The sequence below is a fragment of the Aphelocoma coerulescens genome, chromosome 11 (genome assembly GCF_041296385.1).
Source record: "Aphelocoma coerulescens isolate FSJ_1873_10779 chromosome 11, UR_Acoe_1.0, whole genome shotgun sequence".
Lineage (NCBI taxonomy): Eukaryota > Metazoa > Chordata > Aves > Passeriformes > Corvidae > Aphelocoma > Aphelocoma coerulescens.
The window spans coordinates 7370374-7386233 of NC_091025.1; the positions used below are offsets into that span (position 1 = coordinate 7370374).

General features: G+C 60.6%; 3 protein-coding genes across 4 annotated transcripts; 1 reads left to right on the forward strand and 2 right to left on the reverse strand.

Moving 5' to 3' along the window:
* Nucleotides 1–54: 54 nt before the first annotated feature.
* Nucleotides 55–1681, forward strand: EXOSC6 (exosome component 6). Its single transcript, XM_069026660.1, has one exon. The coding sequence runs from the start codon at nt 101–103 to the stop codon at nt 938–940; it is 840 nt and encodes a 279-aa protein (XP_068882761.1). The 5' UTR covers nt 55–100; the 3' UTR covers nt 941–1681.
* A 277-nt stretch (nt 1682–1958) lies between these two features.
* Nucleotides 1959–7177, reverse strand: LOC138117049 (RNA-binding Raly-like protein). Of its 2 annotated transcripts, none has more exons than XM_069026996.1 (6): nt 7104–7177; nt 4787–4837; nt 4294–4442; nt 3848–3961; nt 3396–3562; nt 1959–3038 (listed from the first exon to the last, which is right to left on the reverse strand). In XM_069026996.1, the coding sequence occupies exons 1-6, from the start codon at nt 7172–7174 to the stop codon at nt 3000–3002; spliced, it is 591 nt and encodes a 196-aa protein (XP_068883097.1). In that variant the 5' UTR covers nt 7175–7177; the 3' UTR covers nt 1959–2999. The 2 variants fall into 2 exon arrangements, with proteins under 2 accessions (XP_068883097.1, XP_068883098.1); XM_069026997.1 differs by lacking the exon at nt 7104–7177 and adding an exon at nt 4923–4976.
* Nucleotides 7178–10154: 2977 nt separating this feature from the next.
* LOC138116889 (C-type lectin domain family 18 member A-like) lies at nt 10155–14544 on the reverse strand. Its single transcript, XM_069026715.1, has 12 exons — nt 14445–14544; nt 13668–13759; nt 13022–13246; nt 12859–12956; nt 12255–12376; nt 12057–12164; nt 11748–11840; nt 11502–11608; nt 11233–11362; nt 11059–11155; nt 10889–10980; nt 10155–10726 (listed from the first exon to the last, which is right to left on the reverse strand). The coding sequence occupies exons 1-12, from the start codon at nt 14542–14544 to the stop codon at nt 10689–10691; spliced, it is 1302 nt and encodes a 433-aa protein (XP_068882816.1). The 3' UTR covers nt 10155–10688.
* Nucleotides 14545–15860: the final 1316 nt, after the last annotated feature.

Genomic DNA, 15860 nt, shown 5'->3' on the forward strand with positions numbered 1-15860 from the left:
TGGGATGGGATGGGGTGGGATCCCCCTGCCAGTCACAGCTTGTGGCCGCCTCCCGCTTGGGCCCGCCCCATCCCCGCCCTCTCACGGTGTCCCTCCGAACATGCCGCTGGATCACCGCCGCCTGCGCGGCCCGGAGGAGTCGCAGCCGCCGGCGCTGTGGGCAGCGACCGCGGCCGAGGATGAGGAGGACGAGGAAGGCGCGGGAGCGGCGCCGCGGGACCCCTGCGCCCTGCGGCCGCTGTTCGCGCGGGCCGGGCTGCTGAGCCAGGCGCAGGGCTCGGCCTACGTGGAGCTGGGCAGCGGCACCAAGGTGCTCTGCGCCGCCTGGGGCCCGCGGGAGGCGGCCGAGCCCGGCCCGGGCCGGCTGCTCTGCGAGTTCCGCCGGGCGCCCTTCGCGGGGCGCGGGGCGCGGGGCCGGCCGGGCGCGGCGGCGGAGCGGGAGGCGGAGCGGGAGGCGGCGGCGGCGCTGCGGGAGGCGCTGGAGCCGGCGGTGCGGCTGGGCCGCTACCCGCGGGCCCGCCTGGCCGTCAGCGCGCTGCTGCTGCAGGACGGGGGCTCGGCGCTGGCCGCCGCCGTCAGCGCCGCCGCCCTGGCGCTGGCGGACGCGGGCGTGGAGATGTACGACCTGGCCGTGGGCTGCGCGCTGTGCCGGCCGCCCGCGCCCGCCGCCTCATGGATGCTGCAGCCCGCCGAGCCCGAGGAGCGCCGCGCCGCCGCCCGCCTCACGCTGGCCCTGCTGCCCGCCCTCAACCAGGTGTCGGCCGTGCTGGGCGGCGGCCGGGGCGGCCCGCCCGAGGACTGGGCGCAAGCCCTGCGGCTCGGCCTCGATGGCTGCCACCGGCAGTACCCGGTGCTGCGGCAGAGCCTGCTGCGGGCCGCCCAGCGCCGCGATGCCGCCGCCGCTGCCACCGCCGCTGCCACCGCCGCCACCAGTGCCTGAGTGCCCTGAGACCTGCGTCCCTCAGTCCGAAGATGGGGTGTCTCCCAGAGCCCGCCCAAGCTGCCTTCAGTACTGCCGGAGACCCCTGGAGCCTGCCTGATCCACACCTCACTGTTGGGGAGTTACTTTTAGAACATTAGAAGTTTATTAAGTTTAAGCTTAATTGTAACTGCTGGAGAACCCACAGGCCCAGCCTGATCTGTGTGTCATGCTGCTGGAGATTGGATGAGACAACCTTTGCACTGCTGGAGACCCCCTCCTGCTGCCCACACAGCTGGAGACCCAAGAACTGTGCTCAAGGACACTGGAATCTGCACCCCCCCTCCACCACTGGAGAGCCCCCAAAGCAGCTCCCACAGTACCCAAGCAGCCCGGAGTGTACCTGAGAAGCCTCCGTCTTGCAGGAGACCATTCCCAACTGGCACCACAGCACCCAAACAGCTTTGCATGCTGCTGAAGGCCCTCAAGAACAGCCTCCATACTGCCTCAGCAGCCAGAGCCTGCCTGAGACCTCCCTCCTAGCAATTGCTGGCACTGCAGGACCCCACATCTCTGGGTTGGTCACAGCACCAGGATGAAACCCTCACTCCAGGCTCCCCACCATAACCATCCATGCAGGCAGCATCCAGACAGGAACCACGTCATGGCATGGACTGTGCACCCCTTGGACTTCCTGCCCAGGCAGTGAGAGTTGTGTTTTGTTTGTTTTTTCATAATAATAAATCATATTTTTTCTGGTGAGTCTTCTGCCTGCATGGCCCTCCTGGGGCCTCTGCCAGCTATGGGCAGAGGTGGAAGGATGTACTTCCATAGTCAGGGTCACCCCCTCTGCTCCCACTGTCCTTGAGGAGTTCAGGGGGAGCTGGGTGCTTCCTTGGAATCTGGTTATTCCTGGAGATGGAGTGGAGCGGGTGGTCCTGTCTGCCAAGCTGCACCATGGTGGGCTGGTAGGGAATATTCTGGGTATTTTCCACTGGGAAACAGGGCAGAGCTGCACTTGTGCCTCTGGGTTGAGCTGTAGGAAAGGCAGCATCCAAGAAAGCCCTCAGAGCTGGGGGTTGTGTCTGACAGCACATAAAATGGGGTACAAAAATTAAATGTGCACTTCAGATGGTTAAAAACTGCATTGGAGTCGAATAACCAGAGAAAAGAAATACAAATTATTTTTCTTTCCAACACAATACACTCTTTTACCAGAGCAAACTAGAAATACTGAATAAGTTCCTACCAGTGAGAGAAGGACGACTGAGAAATTAGGGACACGGAACCAAAATGTGACACTGGGGAGCCCAGGGGGGACCAGGACTCCTTGGGTGCAGGCCAGGGGCCCTTGTAAAGCTCTTACTGGAGTCCTGCTGGCCACAGACATGATGCCTGGCTGAGAACAGCCCATGGAAAACCAGTAAGGAAAATACATTTGGGAGCGGGGGCAAATGGGAGTGATTCAGTTGGCATTGCCCCACTGCTGGTCCTGCAGCTCACATCAGAGCTAGGCTTGGCACCATCCCAAAATCCTGCAAAAGCCTCTTAGAGCTGGTTTAGGGTGGTTCCTTCTTTCTATGATGGGATGCTGAGCAGCTCTGAAAGCCATCCTGGGCTGTACCCATGCCTGCTGCACCAGTACCCAGGGTCTGAAGGTTGGGATGCCAGGTGTGCCATAGGGGTGGGAGCCCTGGGCTGCTTTCTCTGTGCTCCACAGCATCCTGTGGGTGAGGTGACACTGGCAGCAAGGCAGATGGGTTTTGGAATGCTCCTTTGGGATATGGTCCTTTCTGGTTTTTTTACTGCTCCCCTCCCTCCCCAGGCCACCTCTGCTTATCCATAGGTCTGAAAACAGGAGGAAAAAGAAAACAAGCACACTGGAACACAAAAACTTCTCTCGCCAGAGCTGGCTGGCAACTCCCAAGGTGGGACACTGGGCTGCCAGTGGTAGGGGACGGCCGTGCCAAGGGCAGGCACCTTGTGTCATATGTGGCACTACCTGGAAGCCTCAAAAGAAATAAAGAACAGAAGCTGGGAAGGACTGGCCACACGGGAAGGCCACAGCATTCCAGTCTGGCTACTGGCTCCCCTCAGGGTCCGACATGTGGGTTTTCACCTGTGAGGAGAAACACACACAGGATCAAACTCAGCACCCTGCCCAGCACGGTGTACCTGGGTTCCCACACGCAGCCTGGGGAATGCAAGTGTGGGAGCAGCGCCTTTGATAACACGTATTTCTGCTCTGAGGGGTTTTTTGTAGCCTTGGTGCTGGAGTGATGCACACCCAGGGGGTTGCTGCAGCGTACTTGGGGATGTTCTGGATGTGCCAAAAATTTTAGCCCTGGGACTCAGCTGGAACGGCTTGAGGAACCCCAATGGAGCATTTCATCTGCTCCAGGCATCCCTAACCAGCAAGCAGGGGTGGATTTTAGGGAAGCAGAGAGCCTGGCAGAGGATCTGGCCCTCCTCTTACCGTCTCCTCTGTGTCTGTGCTCTCCTCGGCGCTGTCAATGTTGCGCAGGTCGCTGTGCCTGTCAGCCCCAGTCCTCTCCTTCCCCCGCGACTCCTGTGACCCCTCTCCTACTGGGGATGGTGACTCTGTCCCCGGCTCTGCCCTCTTTTTATCACTCTCTTTAGACCCTGAAAAGGCAGAGGCAGAAGAAATTTGGGGTACCTGTGCAAGCACCAGCTTTATCCTCACCAGCTTCCCTTGTCCTTGCCAGCTTCCTGGCCAAAAGGCCGGGCTCTTCCCTGCCAGCCCAGGGAAGGGAAAGGACCTGGGGAATCTGCCCAGCCAGCTCTGGATGTCCTGGGCACACGGGAAGGTTCCCCTTACACCCAGTTCAGGACTCAGGCTCGTGTGTGCCCATGAGCTGCCCAGCACAGACACACAAGTGTTGGAGGGTCTGTGGCTGGTCCCCTCACCTGTGAGATGCTCTCTCCGCTGGTCCATGCGGTCCAGGCTCTCCAGCAGACTGTCCACCTGTGCCTTGATCTGGCTCAGCTCTCCCTTGATGGAGTGCAGCTCTTCAGCTCGCACTATGGGAAGAGGAGCCGTGAGGATTCCACCCAAAGCCAGGAAGACATGCCATCCTGGGCAGCCACCTCCGGAGCACCCCCCTCTCTGGAGCATTCTCCTCCACAAAACATTCTCCTCTATGAAACATCCTCCCCACTGGGCATCCTTGGGGAACAGGAATGGATCCAGGGGACAGCCAGCACACCAGTGTAGGCCAGGCTGTGTCTGCTGGAGCTGGGGACTCACAGCAACAGGGTCAGCACCAAGTAGGACTGCTGGGCTCTGGCACTGCTCTAATGCACTGAGACACAATAGCTCAGCCTTCTCTTCCTCCCAGCCCTGTTGCACTTACACTTTGTCCGTCCTGTTGTGGCACTGGTGCTGCTCCTTGTCCTGGGCTGGGGACTCAGGCTGCTCTTGCTTCCTGCTCCCAAGTGAGTCCGTCTGGTCTTGACTGGCATACGGTTAATGAGTGGGGGGATCTTCTGGTACTCGTACACCCTGCAAGGGCACAAGAGCAGGGTGGCGTGAGCACAACCTCAGAGATGCAGCAGCAGCAGCCCCTCCCAGCCAAGAGAGCATCTCCTGGTATCCCTGCACAGTAAAGGACCCCCAGCCTGGGCACTGCTCTGTCCACATGTTGTCTCTTCCCCAAGTACCCCTCCCCAAGGCCCCCCAAGCCTGGGGAAGATGCAGCTCCTCCAAGTGGGGAAATACCACCGAGCCTCTGTCAAAGGCAAGGGGCCGGATGCCCAGGACACCCCACTTCTCCACAATCAGAGATACAGTCGCATGCCAAAGCCACACATGCTCAGCTCATCTTGCTCCTGGGATGCCGCGCTCACCGGTATGGGAAGTCATCCCTGTAGAGATCATAGTCCAGGTCACAGTTACTGCTGCAGGAGGAGGAGAGAGAACACGTCAGCTGCTCTGTGGGTCCACAGACACTGTGGAGCAGTCACTGCTGGGGACAGCACCTACCCAACCTTCATCCCTGGGATGCAGGAGGCATCCTGGAGGATCCCATGCAAGCTGCAGCATGGTCCAGGAAGTGGCTGTGCCCTGGAAGGGATCTTCCTCAGAGGCAAAGAAGTGTGTTGAGTGGAATGGTGAGAGTCCCTGGAGCAGCATCAGCAGGGTCTGCCCTCAGGAAGCTGCATTTAGAGTACCCTGATGTTAAATTTCATGGTTGTGGCTCCATGCACACACTGCGAGCTTGCTTGGCTCCAAATTAAGAAGTGTTCTGTCAACAGATCCCTTCCACTACGAGCAGCGACATTCCAATAAATCATGCACTCTGGACCAGGAGCAGGGAGTGGGGGAAGGAGAAGGAAGAAGAAGAGGAGGAAGAGGAAAGATGCTGAAGCTCATTTTGCTGCTTCAGTTCTTGCAGAGTCAGGGAGCATAAGATTGAGCCTAACCCGAGGGGCGACAAAGTCTTGATCTGAGCATCACTTGGAGCAGGGAACCTTCATGCTGCCAGGAATGGGGGGACCAGGACAAGGTCCCCCAGGGTTCCAGATGTGGCTGCAGATGAACTCGTGGCTGCAGGATCAGTGCGGGAGCTCAGGGAGAGCTGGAGGTCTGCTGGGGGGCTTGCAGGCAAGCTGGGCTGCCCTGCCTGGGGCACCAAGCCTAGGCCAGGCTTGCCCAGCCCAGAGGGCAGCTTGAAGCCCATCATGGGGCAGCAGCATCCCCTGTCCCACTGACAGCCACTGTCCCACTGGCAGCCACCCTGCCTTCAAGAATCGTCTGCACAGCCCACAAGCATCAGCCCTTCTGGTAAGGGTGAGCTGGCAGCCCTGGGGAACCAGGACCCACCTGCTCCTGTGCTTTACTCTTGGGGTATAATTATTGGGGTGTATTTTGGGAGCTTTTGGTCCAAGCTCACTGCCTTCCCAGTTTCCATCACTGTGATGGGGACAGCAAGTCCTTCACATTCCCAGCTCCTGCCTATCAGGGAGGAAGGTTGCCCTGAGGAAGAGGGGAATGGGCAGTGGGAAAGGTGTCCTAACCCACACACAGGGCACAGGGGAGGTGCCCCCTGCAATGGCTGCTGATGCTGTATGGAGCCCCTGCCAAAAGGGGGGGGATGCCACAGGCCACCCTCTGCTGTGGGAGAACTGGTGGCACTGCAGCACAGTTAGTCTTGGGGTCTAGCACCTAGCTGGGGACACAGCAAGGGGTTTCCTGGCTCAGCTCTTTGCTCAGAGCATCCCCTGGGAAGAGAAAAAGCAGTGGCTGCCACGCTCCAGCACCCAAGGGGGCCAGCAGTCCCAGCCCTCCAGTGCTGCATCCCTTCAGCTCCATGGCAACGGGCAGAGCAATTAGTTCAGTCAGGGCGTTCACAATGAAGGTCTAACAAGACAGGAGCCCAGCTCTGATCCCCTCCTCACCACACATCCACTGACACATGGAGCCAAAAGTGCACAGGGATGGGGACAGGCTCTTCATCTACCACTTTTGCCACCATTACCATCACCTACTGCCCTCCTCAGGGCCATCACCACTCCTCTGTGCCTCTGCAGGGGTGTCTGTCCCTGAGGAACAGCATTTAAGGGGCACAATTGCAACTGACATTGACATAGAATCATAGAATCCTGGAATGGTTTCAGTTGGAAGAGTTCTTAAAGTTCATCTCCTTTCAAAACCCCTGCCATGGGCAGCGACACCTTCCACTATCCCAGGTTGCTCCAAGCCCCATCCAACCTGGCCTTGAACACTTCCCAGGATGGGACATCCACAGCTTCTCTGGGCAGCCTGTGCCAGTGCTTCACCACCCTCACAGGGAAGAATTCATTCCTTATGCCCAACCTAAACTTGCCCCCTGGCAGTGTGAAGCCATTACTGGGGGGCAACACTTTAGCAGGCGCGGAGATCACAGGGCTCTGCTTGTTCTCCCACCGCCTTCAGATAGGAAAGGGGACTCCCCACACCCATTAATGACACACAGCAGGAGGAGCCTGGCAAGGATTGCAAATGGCACCAGTGCACCAGGAGATGCTCCAAGAGCCCTGGGATGAGGCAGGGATGTCCCTACCTATGCCTCCCAACTGGAATAGCCAGAGGCGAGAGTGAGGGAGAGCAGGGGAGGAAGAGGAGCCAGGTGTGGGACAGTCCCCAGTCCCCAGGGCAGCCCCCGCCCCGCACACAGGCACTCACTGGTACAGGCTGCTGCTGTGCTGCCGCTTCTGGCCCAGCCTGGCTCGGCTTGGCTTGGGCTCTCTGGCCATGTCCAGATCTGAAGGGAGAGGAGGTGAATAAGCAGTGGAAAGAAAGGGGATGCCAATATCCTACCCCACACAGACACGTCTCTGGCACCAGCTTCCCAGCCATTCTCCTCTCCTGGCTGGAGATGTCCCACTGCAGAGCACCCACAGGATGAGCAGGGGGCTGGCAGATCTCTCTAGATTTAAGTTTTTGGAATGGACGGGAGCAACCCAAGGTTGTTCCAGAAATGTAATGGCTCCAGCTGTACTTTCCCATGGGTGCCCTGTCCCAAGGACCCAAAGCTGGGCAAGCTCCAATTAGGGTGGCAGAAAGCACCTCTGATGATGGAGGTAATTAACCTGCAGAGGCATTTCCCACCACTGTGGTGAATCCACCTTTGGTATCACTCCTGCTGGGTGGTTGGACTATTTTTCAGGGATATCCAGGCCAGCAGGACGCCTGTGAGTACAGCTGGGTGCCAGGGATGGGGGAAGCCCTGTGTCCAGCTGCTTCACCCTCCCAAAGGCTTGCTGAGACACGTGTGATGATATGTGGGGTGGGGTGGAGATGCCTCTGGGGATGCCACATCACACCTCCCTGGCAATGCTCTTCATCCCTTCTTTAGGATTTCACAGCCAACATCCATAGAAAAGCCAGCTTGAATCAATTTTCTACATATACATTTGCGTGGCACCAATGCTGTGGTTTGTGAATATCTCCATATATTTAATGTTGTAATTTTGGGACAATCCAAAACCTCTCTGGCCACTGGGGTGAGGAGACAGTTGAGGGCTCCCTCTTGTGCACTCACCCTTGGCCATGGTAAGTGTGACCAACTGTTCCATGGGTGACATTGTGGATGCTACTGCACCAGGGAACCCCATGTTGAAGCTTCTCAAGTCATCTGGGAACACATCAGCCCATCAGAGCAGTCTAGACCTCCCAGGAGCCTGGACACTGGCCACAGGCCCCTCAAGCCCCACAGCTGTCAGAGCAAGGTCCTGCTATTCCTACAGAGAAGAGGGTTTCTGAGCAGAAGGACACTGGAACTTGTTTGCTTTCCAGGCTGCCACCTTGTGTGGCAAAGTTTGTGGGCTGGCTCTGATCTTAGGATGAGCTGGGGAAGGTGCTCGGTGTGCACCAGGAAATGCTGGCGCCCATTTTCCATGGGTGCAGCAGCATCCCTAGGGATGGCCACGCTCACTGCTCAGGGCCAGAGCCTGCTGTTGACACCCCTCTCTCCAGCCCATCACTTCCACCCAGCAGAGACACCCACTCTCCTCCCTGACAGCAGGACCCCAGCCATGGCTAGACACCGTGTCACAGGCCACTGGCATCATGGGGACTGTCCTGCTGGGGCAGGAGACCCAGCCACAAGGGCTCCATCACCCCAGGTTGATTGGCCCTGTGTCTGGGCTCCCTTCCCTCCCCAGTAACAGAAGTGTCCTGGGAGAATATTCCTGTCCTAGTGGAGTAATGGTATGGGGGAATAATGCAAGGAGGGCCATCCCAGTACTCGGAGGATATTCCTATCCGGGGGGGGCAGTATTAGCATGGGGGAATCCCAGTATTGAGAGGACATCCCTGACCTGGCGTTAATGGCATGGAGACATCCCAGAACTAGAAGAAATACCTGTCCTAGGAGGGAATGGCATGGGGACATCCCAGTGCTGGGAAGAATCCCTGTCCTAGGAGAGAATGGCATGGGGCATTCCAGTACTGAGAAGATATTCCCGATCTGGAGCTAATGGTCTGGAGGGATAATGGCATGGAGACATCCCTGTACTGGGAGGACATCCTTGTTCCAGGCGCGATGCCATGGGGAGAACCAGGCATCCCGGCTATTGGGAGGCCATCCAGCCCTGGGGAGGGACTGGTACCGCTGTGGTGGGCACCCCGGAGGGTGCCGTGTCCGGGGTGAAGAGTCTTAGAGGCACCAGAAGGCTGCAGGGGAACACCCCCGCCTCGGTCAGAGCTGCCGGTGCCGGTCGAGCATCCCGCTGCCGGGCGAGCATCTCCCGGGGAAGGGGTGCGGAAGGACAGCCGATCCCGCGGGGGAAGGGGTACTCGGGGAGGGTAGGATCCGGCCGGTACTCACATCTCCAGCCCGCGTCCCCGCTGCCGAAGAGCGTCATGGCCCCGCTCCGGCCCCGCTCCGGCCCCGCTCCGGCCCCGCGCCCCGCACCCGACCGACCGCGCTGCCACCGGGCGCTACCACCGCCGGGCGGGGGGGCCGCGGGCCGCACCACCGCGGCGCGGCAGGGGACACCACGCCCCGCACGGGGGTCTGCGGCAGCCCCGCTGCCCGTCCCTGCCCGCACCACTGCCGGCACCGCGGGGACCGGGCTCACCCTGCCCCGGGGAGCTCCAGCCTCACTCTCATCTTCCCTGGGCTCCTTCCAGCTCCATCCTCCCGCCCCTTCCCACCTGCCGGACCCCGCCCTCGGGATCTCCATCCTCATCCTCTCTGGACTGCTTTCCACCTCAATCCTCCTGGCACTTTCCACCTGCCAGACCCTGCCCTCCTGGCTGCCAGCTCACTTTCACCCTGAGTTTACCCAGTTTGCCCGGAGCCCCGAGCCCAGGCCAGCAATGTGGATGGTGCCTTCCCTCGGCTGAGGCAGGGCACAACCAACATGCCACGGAATGCCCTGGCTGAGGACGTTTTAATTCCCAGCCCCGCATTGGAGTGGGCTGTTATGAAAGGAGGAGGGCACCCACTGACACCCATGAGTGCTGGGGCCACAAGCTTGCATTCAGCACATGGGGTCCTGTGACTTGGTGCCATCCTGGGGCTGGAAGAAGCAGCTCTTGACTAACACCGCCCCTCCAAAACAACCCCATGTGCTGAAGATGAGTTCAGCCAAGGCTGGCCTTGGCTCCTGCAACCCCAAAACCCACTCCAGAGCTGAACCTGGAGGTTCCACCCAGTGCAGGCAGGATGTGGGCTGTGGCTAGGGAGAGTCTGGTGGGCTTAGAGGATGAAAAAGAGACAAACTGCTCTTCCCAAGGGAGAGAGGGTCTTTATTAATGACCGGGCAGATGATGATGAAGGACCAGGTGATGGTGAGGAACCCACCAGGCTGGAGCGCTCTCACCCAGGTCAGGATGATGGCTCAGAGCTGAGCCTGATCCTCACCCTGAGCTGTGCCAAGATGTGCACCCCCAAAGAGCCCCCTTGGCCCCACGTCACACTGAGGCCACAGTCCAGACACAGCCCAGCTGCTGATTTGGGAGGAGGATGCTGTTGTACTTTGCTGTTGCAAGGGCATCTCCTGCCCAGGGTGTTGCAGGGTGATAGTGACAGAGGAAGGTGAGGGGAAGAAGAAGATGCTGTTTCAGGGATGCTGACGTACAGCACACCCCTCCTTGCCAGGTCCCAGTGCCATGGGTCCCCTCAGCCCCTCATTCCCTGCACAAGTGAGCTGTGGGGAGATCCTCCTGAGCCATGGTCCAGGCTTGGCACAGCACCAGGGTCCTCCTGAGCCACAGGTTCAGCACAGCAGCCAGCGCTGGCCGGTTTCCAGGGCTACCAGCTCAGGGGTACCTCTGCCACAGGGCAATGTGTTCCTGGGCTGCAATGGCATGTGTAGAGTCAGTGCCTCCCACCCCAGGAGAGACACAGAGGTCTGGGCAGGGCTGGCAACAAGGGACAGACCCATCAGAGCTGGGGATTGGCAACTCCAGGGCCCAGCACACCCAGGAAGGCACGGGAGGGCTCCCAGCCGCTCACTCACCGAACTGGCAGATGTACCGGTTTCGGGTCTTACAGCGCTGGTCGTTCCAGTTGAAGGCGGCTGATGCTTGCATCTCCACACAGTTCCCAAACCTGTGTCCCACCAGGAGGGTGGTGAAGCCAGTCGGCAGGGACACCATGCAGAGTTTGGTGTCCTCTAGATCCACTTACCCCTGGTTGTCTGGCTGCCCGAAAGCGAAGCTGGTGAACGAGGATGGCTCACCCACATCCCAGCGGAAGGAAGCCTTGGATGTCTTGTAGGTGAGACCTGGGGGAGCAGGAGGAGGGTTGGCATGTCTGCCAGCACCCTGGGCACCCTGTCCCCTGCCCACTGCTCTCTCTCACCGATCCAGAAGTTTCCAGTCTCAAAATCAGTGTCTGTCACCCTGTTTCCCATCTCCAAGCGGCTGAGGTAGAAAGCCAGGATGTCCTGAACCTTCTGGTTTCTTATCTGGGCCAGCATCGCTCCTTTCTCCTGTGGGGGAGGGAGTCAGTCTGCCCCACCTGCATGGCCCAGCCCCATGCCAGGCAGAGGAGAGATGCCCAGGGGGGCTGCAAGCTTGGGTGGCACTTTTCAGCTGCACAGGGATGCTTGGAGCACCCCAGGAGTTCACCTGGCATTTAATTTTGGCTCCATAGTAGGTGTCGGCTTCAGGGGACACCATGAAGCAGTCGCTGTCTATCCGCACGTCACAGGCATGGAAGGGGAAATGGATCTTTGCTGGGGGCACAGGCAGGAGCAAGTGAGTCCTTGTGCTGGCAGAGCTGGGCCCACAGAGGACCCTTTGCCCCACTTTGGGGTCCCCTGCCTGTGGATCCCTGATGCCGCCCCACAGCAGTGCAGGTGGCCGCAGACTCACTGCCGCACTCGGCTCCACCATAGCCCGTGTCGCAGAGGCAGGAGCACTCCTCCTTCCTGAACCTTCCGTGGAGGCACTGCCCGCTGCACTTCACTGTGGGCACAGCACGGCATTAGCTGTCAGGGGGCTCAGCAGCCCCTGCCGCCCCGCGCTGCTCCCCCTGTGCTGGCTGTGCTGCCCAAGCTGTACCGGCCGTGCCCATGAATGCCTGCACCGGCCCTGCACCTGCAGGCACCATGCCCACCCTGCACACACGTGCCCTGCGGCAGCCACGAACGAGCCTCTGGAGGCTGCACGGTGCCCTCTCACCTTGGCAGTACCTGCCCGTGTAGCCGCGGGGACAGGCGCACTGGCAGCTGCTCATGTCGAGGCGCCCGCTGTTCCTGCAGCTCATGCGACAGGGGTTCCTGGGCACTTCTGGAAATGCCAGAGTGGCAGTGAGGGCGTCAGGGGCGGAGACAGCATCACCAGGGCCATGCAGGGACCATGGTGACAGGGGCGACTCACCGCAGAGCCCGCCACTGTGGTCCCAGGACTTGAAGCAGCCAGAGAGGCCGGCGGTGCAGAGGGAGCACCAGGGTCCCTGCTTGTAGGGCAGGATGGGTGTCCCAGCCACCTCCCAGTTGCCCCTGGCCCCACAGGCAGCTGGAGGAGCATGCCCTGCCCACCCGGGCAAGCCACACTCCTTTCCGGGCCAAGCCCGCACCCACATTGCAAAGCCGCACCCATTTCTAAATCACAGCCCTGCCTACCTTCCCCAGCCCCACCCACTTCCGGCACTCGGTCCTGTCCATGGCACCCAGCCCTGCCCACTTCAGCACACAACCCCGCCCTCAACATCCAGGCCCGCCCACTCCCAAAACACAGCCCTATTTACATTTCCAAGCCCCAGCCACACCACCCAGCCCCACCTTCCAGTGCACAGCCCCACCCACCACCGGGACAAGCTCCGCTCCCCCTCCTGCCACACATCCCATGGGTCAACCCCTGCCCTACCTGGACACACCCGGTTGAGACCCCACCCACACCGCTAAGCCCTGCCCACCCACGCCAAGCTCTGCCCCTCTCAGCCGCACCCACCATGCCCCGGCCCCACCCCGCAGCCCCTTACCCCGGGGAGTAGGCGCAGGCGAAGGCCTCGCTGGGGCCGTGGGGGCCGGGGCAGCGATGCCGGCCGCAGCCCAGCTGCCCCGCCGTGGCCCACACCAGCTGTGGGAGAGCGTTTGTCACTGGGGCCCTGACCCCAGCGGCCCCCCCATGCCCCTCGTGCCCACCTGGGTGTAGTGGCGGCAGGTGGCATTGCCGGCGCAATGCCCCGTCCCATAGTCATAGCGTTGTCCCTCAGCGAACCAGAGCTCCAGCACAGCCCCAAAGCCTCCGGCGCCCGCCGGCAGCAGGACCTCGCTCCAGCCCAGCTGTGGGGCTGGTGGTGGAGCGGGGCCTTCCAGGCAGCTCGCTGCCCGTGCCCCCGCCAGCCGCCCCAGCTCCTCACTCCACTCCTGTGGGGATGGGCATGAGCCACCCGGGGAACAGCCCGAGAGGGCTTGGGGACCACCCAGGCCGTCAGTCCAGGGGGTGACTGGGGCACAGAGGGTCGACATGCGGGGTGCTGCAAGGGATCCCTAGGGCCCAGTGCTGCCTTTGATGTGTGCAGCTGTGGGGTGATCAGGAGACATCAGAGGGACATGGGGGACCCCAAAAGGCACCTCAAGGGACCAGCCCTGCTTTTGGTGTGCCTTGGATATGGCAGTGCCGGTGGCATGCTCTTCCCCAGGGGCCCCACACCAGCCAGCTCTTCTGCTTCATTAGCATGTTAGCAAACTACTGTGTATCACCCATGGGCTGCCCACCTCCCTGGGCATGGAGTGGGAGGTGGATGTGACATCGAAGGTGGGAGACAGGACCGGCAAGGGGGCTCACCAGCTTCTGCATGTTGGCAGCGGGGGGCTGCACTTTGCTCCTCAATTTGTTGTGCAGTGAGAGCACCAGGAAGGTCTCCTTCATGCTGAGAGCTAGAGTGGGACAGGAGGGGGTACAGAATGGGCCAAGGGGGCTGAGGGGTACAAGTGCCCTCCCCCTATCCCTGCCCTTCGGGGGGCCGTGGGAATTCCCCCTGAAGGGTCCGACCGCAGCCAGGGATACCGGAAGGCACCCGGGTCTCCATGGAGACTTGAGGGGAGAGAAGAAAGAGCTTTTGGGCTGAGAGCACAAAAGGGGCAAGGGGCCGGGGGGGGGGGGGGGGGCAGCCCGCTGGGCCCCTGTCTCGCACGGGTGGGCTGAGACTGCCAGGAATGTACCCCTTCTGCCCCCCCACCTCTGTCCTGCCAGGGGTCCAGACCCCACTGGGCTAGACCCATCACTAGCCCCCATCACCAGCTGCAGGACCCCCAGCCCCCTTCCATCACAAGCTCCATCCCATTACCAGCCCGAGAGCCCCCTGGTTCCACTGCAACCCCAGCCCCAGAGCCCCCCAGCTCCATCCCATCACCAAGCCCATGCCCTCTCTCCCAACCCCATTCCATCCTCAGCCCCCATCACCCACCAAGCCTCCCAGTGCCATCCCTGGGTGCCCATCACCCATCCAGTCCCCCACACATCTGGTCTGGCCCAAGGGGATGGTGCTCAGGGTGCACTCAAGCCCCCAAACCAGCTGCCTCCCAGCCCTGCTGCCGGGGAGGCAGCCCCTCTCCCAGTTACCTCCCGGAGCCAGCGGGGACAACTTTTCTGGAGCATCCGACCTCGTCTCACCCACCCTCCATACCAGGAGGTTGCAAACCAGCAGGAACAAAAGCTTCATTTAAGCCCCGGGATGGGGGGACCAGACCCCCAAGCTCCGGAGGGAGGACTGGGGAGAGCCGAGCCGCCCCGCAGCAGCGCTGGCTTTGGGGCGAGCTCGGCCGCGCGCTCCTGCGTGCGTGTGTGTGTCTGGTTGCCGGATTTGATCCTATTCAGGACTCCAGACAGGCACCGCTGGGCAGCGGGAACAAAAGCTTGACGGGTGAGTAATAGCTCTGTCAAAACAGTTGCTCGCTGGAGCGAATGTGGCAGACAACTCCCGGGGCCCCGGGCTGCAGCCCCGCCGGGATGTCCCGCAGCGGGGTCAGCCCTCCGTGCTCTGCCCCAGCCCCGCTGCCGAGCCGGGGTCGGGGTGTGAAGGCAGCCGGAGCCGGGGTCGCAAGCGGCACCCACTTTGGGACACTGGGAAACTGGAAGCCAAGGGGCTGGGGCAGCAAGGGGGCCCCTGCTGCCAGCCTTCCTCCTGCCCCATGAATTAAACATGCCGAGGAGGTAACACACACCGCTGCAGGCATGAAGCCAAATACCCGCTCCGGAGAGCTGGGCAGCGTGGTTACAGGGTGGGAGGATGTGAGAGCCGGGGGCCGGCGGCGGGAGAGATGCTGGGCCCAAGGGGGCCGTGTCTCCGCAGGCACCCGGGGTCGGGCAAGGGTTCCAGAGCCCAGGCTGCTCAGGGAGCTCAACAGCACCTTGAGAGCTCTGCCCCAGCACAGGGCTCCCAGAACCCATGCCAGGTGCTCTCCAGGTCAGAGATGTGGGCTCCAGACATCCCTGCTCAGGATTCTGAAATGCCACAGGCAGGAGGGACTGGAAGCATCCTACCCAGAAGCTGTCAGTGTTGAGCTGGGTGTCAGCATAAACCCAGCTCTAAAATGCTTCAGTTCCCTCCACCTGAGTCTAGCCCTGACCTGAACCCTGGCAGTAGTATTAATGCCAACCCCAATTCTTGTGCAAACCCTCCTGCTTATATGGATCTGAACCCTTGGCACTGGGAGTCAGTGTCCTAACACTAACACTAACCCTAACAAAAAACCTGACTTTAGCCCTAACAATTACTTTAATGCTAATCAAAACATTAAACTTAATGCTAACTCCAAACCTAATGCTAATGTTAAACCTAACACTAATGTTAAACCCAACTCTAATCCTAACCCCAACTCTAATTCTAATCCTAACCCTAATCCTAACCTTATCCTTATGACTCTAACATTAAGCCTGACCCTTATGTTAACGCAGACCATAACATCAGCTGCACCTCAGCTCCAGGCTGCAGTAGAGCCCTGGGTTTCCCCTCTGAGCTCCAGCCAGGGCTGAGCT

What these genes read in the sequence shown, in the direction of transcription:
- EXOSC6 (XM_069026660.1), top strand. Translation starts at nt 101, where the DNA reads ATGCCGCTGGATCACCGCCGCCTGCGCGGCCCGGAGGAGTCGCAGCCG.
- LOC138116889 (XM_069026715.1), bottom strand. Translation starts at nt 14,544, where the DNA reads ATGAAGCTTTTGTTCCTGCTGGTTTGCAACCTCCTGGTATGGAGGGTG. An exon ending in GAGCCAAAATTAAATGCCAG is followed by an intron (nt 11,363 to 11,501) that starts GTGAACTCCTGG and finishes CCTCCCCCACAG; the next exon opens with GAGAAAGGAGCGATGCTGGC. An exon ending in GACTGGAAACTTCTGGATCG is followed by an intron (nt 11,156 to 11,232) that starts GTGAGAGAGAGC and finishes CTGCTCCCCCAG; the next exon opens with GTCTCACCTACAAGACATCC.
- LOC138117049 (XM_069026996.1), bottom strand. Translation starts at nt 7,174, where the DNA reads ATGGCCAGAGAGCCCAAGCCAAGCCGAGCCAGGCTGGGCCAGAAGCGG. An exon ending in CACAACAGGACGGACAAAGT is followed by an intron (nt 3,962 to 4,293) that starts GTAAGTGCAACA and finishes CTCTTCCCATAG; the next exon opens with TGCGAGCTGAAGAGCTGCAC. An exon ending in GCACAGACACAGAGGAGACG is followed by an intron (nt 3,039 to 3,395) that starts GTAAGAGGAGGG and finishes TTCTCCTCACAG; the next exon opens with GTGAAAACCCACATGTCGGA.